Genomic DNA, 13,163 nt, shown 5'->3' with positions numbered 1-13,163 from the left:
TGTCTGCCCGCGGCTCCCCCCGCCCTCACCCCCCCCCCCCCCCCCGACGGGCCTAATTTAAAGCCCGCCGGAGGAGATACGCCAACCTAGAAGAGAACACACGCTTACCTTTGGGGGACAGGTGAAGCCCATCCCAACTGAGTATGTCTCTCGTCCTGATGTGCGGGTCATTGTCAAGGAAGCCGAAGCCTGCCTCGAGACACCATTGCCGAAGCCGCTAGTTGGTCTCTCTAATGCACTTCTCGTGTTGTCTTCCACGTCCATTCACTGGTAGGACAGAAGAGAATACCACCTGTGCACCTTTGTCCCTTAGCACGCCGCCCAGAGCACGGTAGTCCGTCATCAGGTGATCGGGGCTTCTCCTGGCCGCATCATTAGTACCCACATGGACTAGGACCATGCGGTAGTAATCAGTGGGCTAAATCATGGCCTGGATCATTCCCGTCACATCCTGAATCTTTGCTCCGGGCAGGCAGTAGACCTCTCGTGTTGAGGGGTCCTGGCGACAAATTAGTCCTTCCGTACCTCTCAGGATGGAGTCGCCTATGACGATAGTGCAGACAGAGGTGCAGTTCCCAGCTGTAACTCAGAATGATTTTTGCAAAGCGCTCCGAGTTACCTTACTTCAGACCAAATAGAAGTTCGCTGTTGCTTCCCGGGGGGAGGGGAATCTAGCTGCTGGCCAGGAGCCTGCAGCCAAGTTTCCATAACAGCCAGGACTCTCTGCCAGTGCTCACTGTTTGGGGGGGTGGGGGGAAGGCAGCAGAGGGAGCTCATTCTTGGGGCTACCCAGGTGGTGCTGAAGGGTTGGGTGGGTGAATTGGAGCCCCCTGCCACCTCGGGGTGGGGAGGCCCTCTAATACACTGACCCCACTCTCCAGGGGGGCTGAACCCCCTGCCCCGGCAAGGTTGAACTCCCTCCACTCCTTTCCCCCTCTTGCCATTCTTGAAACAATGACAGGCTGGTTGCTCTACAGACAACTTGTAGAAGATGCTATGTTTGGAAGCATCTTTATTTAATGCCTTCTGCAACCATGGGTCAGACTTTCACCCTTTTGGCCATTTTTGAAGCAGTCTTGTATTGACTTACAACTATAAACTGATTTCTGTGGCTAGATCAGGTAAAAAAAAAATGTCAATTCTGCCTGCACCCTGAGTGGTTCTTTTAGTCAGCTTGTAACTTCGAGTTGAGCTAGACCACAGGATGGCACCTATAGCCCATGGGCCAGGTTCAGTCCTGTAAGCAATGCTATCTAGCCTGCAGAGCCAGGGATATGAGTGGCAATTCAGCAGTATGTTTGGGGAAGGCAGAGGAAGGAGGACACGTTAACTGGCAGGTTGCAAGCATATCAGCAGTAGAAAATTGGCAGCAAGGGCAGCCAGGCCTATTGCAGTGGCCCACCTTTTGACAACCCCTGAGCTAGAGTTTCTCAGAAAGGCAGTGAAAACTTGATACAACTTCAGATGACAGGAAATTCTTGGCATTCATATGTTAAGTGTTCCAGTGGTTAAATGGCACAGCTATTGATCTGCTTTAAAGGAAAAAAGTACACATGCTTTTCTGTGCTTCTACCTCCAAAATGATCAAATTTGACTAAATCACTACAGTTGATGAAATTTCATTTTGAAATCAGTCAGGAATAAAATGCTTTAAAAAATTAGGAAATGCTCTTTTGTTCCTTTGGAACTTAAAGTTTTATTTTCATTTGTACATTATTTTGTTTTGGTGTTTAATTTCAAATGCACTGAAATGCAGTATTTCAATCTTCTTCCCCTGAATCTCTAATTTTCTATCAAGTTGGTCAGCTGGGAGAGTGAAAGAATCTCTTCCTAAAGCAAATCACATTCCAGATAATTTTACCAACTCTGTGGAACCCAATCTTTTGCAAAAAGGAAGATAGCCTTCAGTGTTACTCAGGTCTATAGATTGATCCTTCCAAACCTGGCTGTGATTAGAGCAGAATCTTTTGCTGTTCTTTTTGTACAGTGAAATGTCGTGGTCTGTCTTTGCTCCCTGTAGTTCCTAGTGTGCTATTTTCCTTATATTACACAATGCATAATTAAACTATGAAATTCCTGACAAGATACTAGGGAGCAATACTCTATAAGAATGAGAAACATTGCTGTGTCACCCGTAAGTAGGCTCCTGTTATGCATGCTGGCATTTGGGTTTTTATCAAACACAGATTTGATTCAACTTAAACAGATTTGTATGAAGAGGTCCTCCAAGGATTATAGTGACTCAACAAGGGAGGTAGTTGCCACTTAACTATTGGAAGGCTGGTATATTCCAAGCCATCACACAGACACAGTTGTGCTCAGGAAAGCAGAGACAAATGCGATCATATTTGCATTATGGTAAAGTCTATGAGCAAACATTAAAGATCAGGTTCCCTCTGTGCTTAAATAATTTCTCCTCCTATTCTAGAGCTAAGTGGGGAGCTGCTGGGTTATTTAGGTTAAGAAAGTAATGGGGAAAGCCTTAAGGGGACTTCCCAGAATCTGAGAGCAACTTTAGTTCACTGTTCCTCATCTTGGCCATGCCCTTTCTTTGACTCTCCAACAAAGCCAATAGGCTAATTCTGTCAAGTGGGGAGTACTTCTAGGGCTGGGGTTGTCAACTGGGGTTACGTATATTTGGAATGGTCCTAGGGGGTAAGCGCAGAAAGGCGGAGACAGAGCACCACTACCCACCAGACCACACCACCGCCTCCCAGGAGCAGGGCAGAGGCACCCCTCTGCTGGCTGCACAGGTGCAGCTCGCATGCAGTGGCCACCTCCACCATTGTCCAGCCACCACCACCAGAAAGAGTAGTTTTTAAAAAAGGTTGAAAAGTCCTGTTCTAGGGTATTGACATCTACTTCTGTGCAGTATGGAATTAGTTGAGAATCTAGAATGGAATCTGCAAAAGATTTGTCCACTACGTTTGCCGTTTGTGTTTATCTCATTTTACTAACAATGACATGAACTGCAGACCACAGAAAACAAATCTGCTCAGAGTCAATGAAAAGTTGGTGAAAAATAGTACTTCTTACAAATACTGTAGGATGGGAGTATTAATCATTTGGGTAAAAAGGAACAAGGAAGATCTGATAAGAGGAACAGTTAAAGAATACATCATAGGATGGCAGAATATGAATAGAACTAACCACTGGCAGTAAAACGCACTAAATATGATTCTGAGTTACAAGTATATGTGATAATAGTATTCTGCAAATCAAACATCAGGGAAGCTTTGTTTCAGGAAGTAAGTTATGGAAAGATTTATTTGAAAGCCAGTTCTGCTCCTGAATGGCAAAATACCTATCTCTTTTGTTGGCACTGAAATTAAATCAAAACTAAAATGTTTTTTCTTTTTAAATACTGAGCTACCTCTAAAGCAATCCTAATTATTATAATTATATTTAATAATTCAATATATTATATTATTGACAATAAATGCAAAAAATCTCATGGGAAAGTGTTCAGATTGGTGTCATCCTTCACAACAAAACAAAAAAGTTCCAACTGTAGGTGGTAGGTATTACAAAACCCCAAAGATTCACTTAATAACTGGTTTAATGACTTACTGTAGTATTTTTGCCAAAAATATAATACATATCAGCCACCCTCAGAATTGCATACATTAAAATGTTAACCATGTTGATGAGCACAGTACATAAACGTTTGTTCGCAACAGGTCATAATAAAACTTTACCCAAAGAGTGATAAAATGGAAAGGGACCTCCTATAGGACTGTCCAAAGGATAGTCCTCTGCTATCAGACACAGCCACATCATGCAAGGTAGGACATTTCTTCCCTAAACTCAATTCCTTTGGAAGCATGTTTCAAAACCTTTCTGCTGATAGTTATTCCCATTTATGAAATAATTCAGGACACGTTACATTAAAAAAAGGAATAATTAATACAGTAATCATTTGGAAAAAAAATAAGGATTTCACTCATCCATAAAACAATACAGACAAGCTATCATGCTTTTTGTATACTAGTGTGTAAAGCCAGTATTGTCAAGTGGCATATGAACAGCGTAATTTAAAGATGGGCAATTTACAGGGAGAATGCTACGTACATTTCACCCAGAAATCCACTAGAACAGGTAGCTGAAAAATAAAAACTTTTTTTGGACTCGAGGGTGTTACTTAAATAAATCAGGAAAAAAGGTCTTTCAGAGGACACAGGTAAAACCAACAAGCTTTTCTTTGGAATACAGCATGTTAAAAAGATAAGAACTGTGTGCATTACTTAGTATAAAAATGGGTCAATTTTGTGTTTCACATATGGATAGCAGCCCTTTTATTGGTTTCATATTTTTTATGGAGCAAGCACCCCTGTGTGGCTAATGTCTATTATGACATCCTTAAACAAGTATAAGAAATTCTGTATGTGTAACCATTATCATTAAAGAAATACAAATAAATACGTTTACATTCCTTCACAGTAAAAAAGAAGTTTCACAAGAGATCATAAGAATCACTTCAGTTTCTAGTGATTAAAAAATAAAAGTTTTGATGAAATGCTTATTTATAGATTGCAGTTCTCATTTCAGAAACTGCATTTGTAAATACAAATCATACTGATGAAGAGAAAAAGGAGCTAGGCAAAGTGTTAAATGATAAATATCTTCAAAGTTACGGGGTAAGCTGGGGTCAGACTGGATGAACCCAGCATTTTTGGCAAGTCCACTAAATACACATTATAAAGTAACATCTTAGGTTTATAATTAGGATTGTTCTAGGAAATGCTGCATCTTTCAAAATATTGTCAAACCAACACAATACAGCATGACTGAAGAATGAAAGCACAAAGGCTGGTCAATGTTTTTATTGTAGAAAAACAAAGGTTTACACTTGACACCAAAAAAACTGCATTATTTCATGAATTCAAGTTAGCAGGGTTGCTTTCAGAAGCCTTTAGAGAGCACAACCAAGATAAAATAGAAAGCCATCTCCATCTCAGTGTTCTATATTCATCACAATCAAAACTAAATCCTTTGATTTACACCACAAGTCTGTCTGAATTTCTCATGTCTCAATCTATACGGGAATTTTTGGTAAAAGATTACTTGAGCTATTTCTCATCCTGGGCACAAAAAATACGAGAAACATGTGATGAGAAAAGCAATGCACTTAAAACTTGGATTTTCATAGCTTAGAGGGCTTTTGGTTGACTTGACTATGTCCCTGACAGATGTGCCTTCCTCAGTTCTCAATGATCAAATGATAAAAAATCTGCCAGTGTACTTCCACAACAGGTATTCATGAGCCCTGTACCACAGCATACGTTTTCAGGCCCAGTTCTCTTTAGAAGACTTCGCAACAAGATGTTTGGCTACTCTTTGTAGCTATAGAAACATAATGACAAAATAAAACAATAAAACTCACATTGAGCAATAGTGGTTAAAACTGAATTCTTTGCAACAATACACTGGGAAGAAAAGGATTTAAAAAAAACCCAAACTACTGTATTTACCTGAATCCAAGACAAGTCCACCCCATTCAACATGGCGGGGGAGAGGAGGGTGAAGGAAGAGCCCCTCATCTTGGATTTGGATATATGGCAGTGGGGTGGTGGTGGGGAGAGAAGGGAAGGAAAGAGGGGGCTAGGTTTGGCAACTGCTGTGGCTCCAATTACAGGCCCAAACCTGGGTTGGGGCCAGAGTTGGAGCTGCAGCAGGCACCTGCATTAGTCACCTCTGTCTCCTCCCCACCCTGGCCAGTTAATTTAAGTTGTGTCTTCATCCCTGTTCTAGCCTGGGGCATGGAGCACGTGGTAGTTCTAGCCCATGCCAAGTCATGCTGCAGCAGTGGTGGGGGCAGTCGCTCTGGTGTCTTGGGGCCACAGGGGCCAGAGATGTAGGTATCATGGGGTGGAGGGGTTGTTGGGGAGTAAATTTGGCCACTTGTCTTCTCTATTAGTTGCTCCCCACTACACTTTCCCTGCAGAGGAGGGGGCAGGGGAGCAAGTTTCAAGATGACCCCCTAGTAATTAGATTCTATACATGGAAATTATAGAATATGTATGTTTTACATGTACATAATCTAATTATTGGGGGTTGTCTTAAATTCAAAGTCACCTTGGATTTAAGTAAGATAGTTAAAAAATGACAGAGCAACAAATGAAGCCCCAGTAGCCATCTTCATTTTAGACCTACAAAACTTCTCAGACTGAGGAACAGCTAGGGAAAAAGGTAGATAAATATATTAAATTAATAAATCTATCTGTAATTGAAACCTCACAGAAAAAAGGCAGAATTACAGATTATGCAGGAAGTATCCTAACTGCTCAGAGCTTCACATTTTGATTATTGGCACCAAGCTGAGCCAAAACTCAAAGCTACTGTGAATTTAAAAATCTTGGAAGTAAGTGGAGCATTTTCTAATAACATAACAGCACCTAAGCCATGTTTTAAATAACTTCAAAACAAAATACAAAATAATCTCTATGCATCTTATTCTTCAAATATATGCCAATTAAAATTACATGAACTGGAAATTCTTCTACAATTTAAAACAGTAAAAAAAGTAAAATAAAAAGCAAAGAACCGCCCCTTCCCCCCCCCCCCCAATATAAATGATGAGATAATACACTGAGGTGGAGAGGAGAGGGGTGTAAAAAAAAAAGAAAAGGTCATACCATGATACCAGGTATTTGTGCTATTATTCATTCAAACTCCCCTTTTCTACAGGCAGATAACCATTGCAAGCAGAGACAGTATGAGAGTCTTTCCTAATGAAAGTGATAGTACTAGAGTCTAGATTTGATACTGAGCTTTCGGAAAACAGTTTTCTAATCTTCATCATGTACTTGGATTCAAACATTTCATTACGAACTCCTTGAAGTCAAACAGCTACTTTGCTGCACTCTGCACTGTAGTTGCTGTAAAACACAGCTAGACTATGTAAGCCGAAGAATCAAAACACCTGTTGTTTTTTTTTTAAAACAGGGAAGAGGCAATACCTACCTTGAGTCATATATACTGGAAGGTTAATTCCAACAAAAAAAATCTCTTCTACTTAAGCTTATCCATATTTATAAATCAGGAATATTTCACTTGGTGCTAGAGCATGTATATATATTTAGAGTGATTAAGCTGCCTTATATAGAGGACATTAATATCTGTATTACACATCCTTAAAAAGAAAAAAATCAAAACTAGAAAGAACTCATGGCTGACTGTACAACTGAATATTGTGCACCCTCAGTATTGAGGAGCATAAATTTAGTTGCTATGGTAATCTCCATGACATCAATGCAACCAAAGTCTGTTTTGTGGCTTATCCCATGAGATTTCAACTCTGGAGAGAACTTGGTCCATTACACTGTTATGGATTTTTATGAGAAACGACTTTTATGATTAAATAACTAATGAAAATGTATTACACTGACAAATATCCCTCTTTCTATGAATGTTAACAACGCTGTATTCCATTAACATCTCAACTATAATGTGTAGTCATAAACTCTCAAATACAAATACCAATAACATTAACCATCTGATCTAAAACCACATTCAAACAAATTTGTTTTTCATGTTAAGAATATAGCAATATGCACTTGAGATTACTGTGGACAGACTTATATCCTTCAAACATGCTTTTGCAAAGTATTTGGTAAAAGCCTGTTACTAATGGTCTGTGCAAGAATGGCAGATATTTGAGGATGCTTGTATTTATTCTTCCATAAAGGAGCCACATTCAGTTTCTTCTGCAATCAGAAATTTAGATAACAACTTGCTCTAAAAAAGGTAAATGTTTAAGTTGTTAAAAAAGAAATCAGAACTATTTTTGACTTTAAAAAAAGAAAAAAACCCTTTATAATATAGCTTTCAAATAAATTTTAGTTGTTTAAATTTTACTTTTTAAAGACTTACTATTTAACAAAGAACTGTTAAGTTCTGCATTAAATAGAAATTCTGGAGAAAAATGCCAGTAACTGTACTGCACATAATAGAAAGCAATTCTGTAATTCATAACAAATTAGTAGTAAAATAAATGCATTTCTTTAAAACAGTTTAGGTACTGCACACTAAGTGCCTTTAGAGAAAGCTCCAAACCATTCTTGAGTTTGCAGAAATATAAAGCTTGAAGAATTACAGAGTTCATTATAATCTTTCCTGAGAATTTTTACTTCGGTTCATATGAAAAAAAGCCTGCTTCATGGTGGCCACTTCATTAATAGTTCATGATGTGTGCAAGGACCGGAAGATAAGAACATTTTTTTTACCTGATTGCTGTATGTAAACAAATAGGTTAGAATATTAACCTTCAGAGAAAAAGAGTGAGAGATAGAGCACATGTACATTTCTCCATTTTAACTGCTTTTAAGTAAGATGTAAAAAGATGAAGAGAGATTTCAATCCTGCCCTCTGCCTTGCCCACAATGGGTAAGATCTGAATACATGCAAGTCAAATCTAGCATAATACAGACAAAAGTCCTCTTCTGTGACAATCATCATCAAATGACTAATTTCAATAAATAAGTCTCTATTTGGAAATTCTACAGAATTCTTTAAACTAGGAACGTTAGTCTTTTTTCTTATCCAAAACATTTTTCTGTTTCTGCTCTCCATCTGAAAGTGCTACAGATGTGTCTTTGTTTTCCTCCTCTTGCTCTTCCTCACTGCCTTCATCTGTGAGTTCCCCGTCTCCAGTTTCTTTTTTAGTTGCCACAGTCTCCTCTGTCCCTCCATCTGTGTCCGCTGTACAGATTCCATAACACATGATGCTGATGACACCCAGTGGCAAACCGAAGAGAAAGCAGCCCAGAAGTGGTGAACTCTTGAATACAGACTGTTGGTACATAATTTGAAGTCAATAGCAATTCTGTAAAATGCAAGATAATTTATAGCACTTCTCAAATTTCACTTACGATTCATTTAAAAACCCAAGGAGACTTGCTCCTTTCTCATGAACAGAAAAAAAGTTAGAATTGTTAGGCAAATTTTGTTTTAAATGGACAAGTATCTTGAATCTTGAGGTAAAACTGCTTCATTGAGAAGACAAAAATGCATCAGCATTATTCTAGACTTTACAGTTAACTAAAGGATTGATAAATTATTTTTGAAGAATATCAGACAATAAATAAAATTTCCATAAAACTTAAGTGTAAGTTTCTTGTTCAAGAAGTCACAAGTGGTGAAATGAACTTACAAAAGCCTCTTCCAAGGAAAATTCTGATTTGTAACAAAAATACTGTTTTAATCTTTACCATGTATATAATTCTCCTCCAGTTATATCCTTCCTAAAACAATTAAACAGTATCATTTTTCAATGTAGGCCGGTGCAGTAATTCCAGTAAACTCTAGAAGAATCAAACAAAGTTTTCTGAATTCTGTATAACCTCCATTAACTTGACATCATTTTCATTGATGGGGAGAAAGAAAAAAAAAAATGTTCGACACTAAAATATTCAACAGAAGAGGAGTGATGGAAAAAAATACTTTTCAAAGCAATTTACAAGGTTTTGTTGTCTGAAGGTATCTCTAAATGGATCCAACAAGCCAGAAATATTATGAAGTTACATATATTCTAAGTGAAAAGTGTCTGATTGTCTTGAAAAGGACCATAATGGTTTACACTTGGCAGACAAAGGTACTTACTTTATACTGCAATTGTACACACTGTTTTACTTACTACTACAGTAGATTTGGCATCATATATTATTCTCTTGATTCGCTGCAGAATCCCATCACCACCTTGTGCCTGAAATTTTAAGTAGAAAAAAGGTATTAAAACAGTCAATGCTGTTCAGTTATATAAGTTCACTTTATCTTTCATTCTTCTCTCTAGTTCATAACACCTTAAATCTCCAGAAAGGTTATAACTTGCTTTCTATGCAAAGAGAAAAACTTCAGAGTTGAATATTTATTTCCCTGATGATACCTATTATTTTGAAATTTCTACCAAAAAGATGTTTCAAGCATTTTCTGAAAGAGCTCACGAGGCATTCATTCTTCTCTCATAATATTATTTTGCTTTAATTTATCCGTGTCAACTGCCCTCTGCCATGTATAATTCAAACCCACATTCCTATGGGATAACAACAGGGACAGGCTGACTTTAAGAACTGAACATTTCAAAGCAAGGTTATAAGAATTTCTGATCCCTCAACTCTTTCTAAATTATGTCTACCATCCAAGTTCCCAGAAGAGAAGTACAGAAGAGAAGGGGAGAGAGACTATATCTGTACTGACAACTTTGAGAAGTAGTGGAGGTATGGCAAGGCCTCAGATGACTGAAAAAGTGCAAAATACCCATCTTTAAAAAAGGTAAGGAGGAGGATCTGAACTACAGATCAGTCAGCCTGTCCTCAATACCTGGAAAGATGATGCAGCAGGGCTTTTGACACTCTCAACATTCTCATTAACAAGATAAGGAAATACAGATTAGAAAAAAAAACCTCTAAAGTGGATACATAACTGGTTGGAGCAACATATTCAACAAGTAGCATCAATGGCTCAATGTCTAGATAGGAGAAGGTATCAAGGGCAGAAAGATATTTATTACAGGGTCTTTTTTACCTGAACTATTGAATAAGCCCAAGATGTTTCGTTTCATAATAGTCCAACAAAAACTATTTCCATTACCGATGCACCGCGCCTTGTGGCAGTTAAAATTTTAACCGTCTCAAATTACAGTAGAAACAATATGTGAGACAGTAAAAAAAAAAAAAAAAAAAAAAAAAAAAAAAAAAAAAAAAAAAATGCTGGTTAGGTTCAAAACAGGCTGACCAGAAATTGCTACACGCTATTCATGTTATAATCACTAAACTGCATTTATTTCTTTGACATTAGATGTCAGTCCAACCATGCTCAGTGGCAGTTCAGGAACACAAACAGCTGTAAAACAATATTTCCAATTCATGCTGAAAACTTACTTCTGCTGTACCATCCAAGATATCATTAATGAACTGGACCATGTCTTCAATGCTCTCAATAGGTCTGTCTGGCAGAAAATACTGTTGGTTGGAAGTGTTCAATACAACAACAGTAGGGATTGTCAATTCACTGAAAATTGAAGTCAAACAGATTAGAAATCTAAAGAAACCATAAAAGTTGCAAGATTTTCTATGGCATAACAGGATGAACAGTATTAGAAGAGAACTCTACTAAAGAACACAGTAAAAACATGGAAAATGAAATGTATATTTTCTATTATTGAAATATGGAGTCAAAAAGGTAATCAGTTAAGGGGAAAATATGGTGTCTGTAAAAAATGTTTCATTGTCTTTAATTAGTTTACTTCTTAGCATCAAGATTTTGATGAAGTCAGTGAAGATCATTCTATTCTCCACAACTTCTCATCGTAACATCCTAGAATTAGTGAGTTAAATAATGACTAGAGCTTTCAAAATGCTGTGTTCAACATGACCTTTTACCATTGGCACTTGTATCACTTCAAATATTTTGCTATGCTGGCCATAATTATAACAGAAGCTCAATGCATTAATGACCCATAGCCATAGGTCTACCCATAAGATTTCATTGGCTCAGTGAGCAGAAGCAGCATTTAACTACTTAGATCAGGGCTGTCCAACTTCTAAGCCCGGGGGAGTCACAACAGCAAAGGCTGCAACACCATGTGGGTTGCATCAGGTGAGCCACAGACCACTGGGCCTCTTGGATGCTTCCCTAGGAATTCTCAACTGGGACCTTGCCAGGCTAAAGTGTCTCATTAATTATGCTATGTTTTTTTATGCATGTTTCTCCAGTGTGTTTTTACTTAAAGAAAAGTGTCTCCAATCATATTCAGCTTTGTTTTATTTTTAAACACACTATAATAAATTTGCATTTTTTTTCCAACTGGGGTGCCACAAAATTCAGAAACAGTTATGGGGGAGGGCCTTGTGCTTAAAAGGGTTGAGAAACACTACATTGCCTTTCACTACAGTCTACTTTTATTCTATTCACTTTTTGGCTTTCAGCTGCTGCCATCTGGTGGAAAGCAGATGCTACTAAAAATTAAGCAAAACATTCATAAAACATAGAACATGTTTTAAGTACCAAAGTAGAGACACATTTTGTTACGGAAAAATGTGTGCAGAGACTGGCCTAAGTATTAACCGTAATATTGGTACCTTTTTCAGGGCTATTCACTCTGAACCTTAACTGTGAAAGTGAGGTTTGTGATTAGGAATGACTTATTATTGGAGTTATTAAAAACTTCTGTGGAAGTAACTAGTAGAAGCCGAGACAGAAACCCTAAATCCTAATCTTTAAAGATAAATTAAGATGACTGTTTTTAGTCTGGAATCACTTGCATTTGGGAGTTTTATCCCAGCTATATAGTTAGTCTAATGGAAGACATCTCCCTAAGAAATCCTTGCCTCTTGCATAATTTCTGGACCATGGCAGCTACAAAAATCACTTTTATGCTACCACAGAAGAGGAGTCCACATTCAAAGTTAGAAGCTGGTGAGGGGATGGTGGAGAGAAGGGAAATGTCAATTTTTAAGCAGAGCAGATGAGCCATTATTTTCAAAACAGGAGCATAATTAGTGACAAGCTAAGACAAAGGAGAACATTTAAAAAAGAATTTACTTACTCCATTAGTAAACTATTTATGTAGTCATTTCCATCCATATGGCCAAATTGGAAGTCCCTATTAAACATACAGGAAAACAAGTCAACAATGCATACTAAAAGAAAACTGAGGATTGTAGGTTGCATTATTCTAAAACAGTGTTTCATAGTAGCTAGGGTCAGGAGGGACCTGAACAGATCATCTAGCCTGACCCCTGTGTTATGGTGAGAGTTTCTGAAAACAGTTCTGTTGGTAACAAAAATGGGATCAGGTCCTGTTGACCATTACACTGATAACATAAAACAATTTTAATGTTATTTTATGGACAGTAAATATGCTTAGGTGCCTGATTCAATTTGTACAGAAGTCATCAAGAATCTCTACATTGACATAAGAGAATCAGATAATTTCCTAACAAGCTAACTCAGAAGCTGTTATTTCTGGATCCCATTATTGCCATTTTAAATTCTACTGGTTTCTGTATGATGTAATGCAGGGATGATGTGGCATAGGTAATCTACCTCTTAAGCGTGTGTGTGTGTCTTAAATCCAGGATCATTATTCACTCGTGGGGTTTCCACTGGCAAGAAAAGGGCTGCATGCAGCCCACAAGCCGCTGGTTAGACAGCCGTGGCTTATA

General features: G+C 38.0%; 1 protein-coding gene across 1 annotated transcript in view; it reads right to left on the bottom strand.

The window, feature by feature from the left end:
- Nucleotides 1-3,453: 3,453 nt before the first annotated feature.
- TMX3 (thioredoxin related transmembrane protein 3) overlaps nucleotides 3,454-13,163 on the bottom strand; it is a 65,452-nt gene continuing 55,742 nt past the window's right edge. The window contains exons 13-16 of the mRNA XM_006034060.3: nucleotides 12,545-12,601; nucleotides 10,878-11,007; nucleotides 9,635-9,703; nucleotides 3,454-8,791 (exon numbers count right to left, since the gene is read on the bottom strand). Of these exons, the coding sequence (XP_006034122.1) occupies nucleotides 8,525-8,791; nucleotides 9,635-9,703; nucleotides 10,878-11,007; nucleotides 12,545-12,601 (523 nt within the window). The 3' untranslated portion in view covers nucleotides 3,454-8,524. The remainder of the gene's footprint in view (nucleotides 8,792-9,634; nucleotides 9,704-10,877; nucleotides 11,008-12,544; nucleotides 12,602-13,163) is intronic.

This window comes from Alligator sinensis, unplaced genomic scaffold (assembly GCF_000455745.1).
Source record: "Alligator sinensis unplaced genomic scaffold, ASM45574v1 scaffold378_1, whole genome shotgun sequence".
Lineage (NCBI taxonomy): Eukaryota > Metazoa > Chordata > Crocodylia > Alligatoridae > Alligator > Alligator sinensis.
This window is presented reverse-complemented; position numbering and strand designations above follow the sequence as displayed.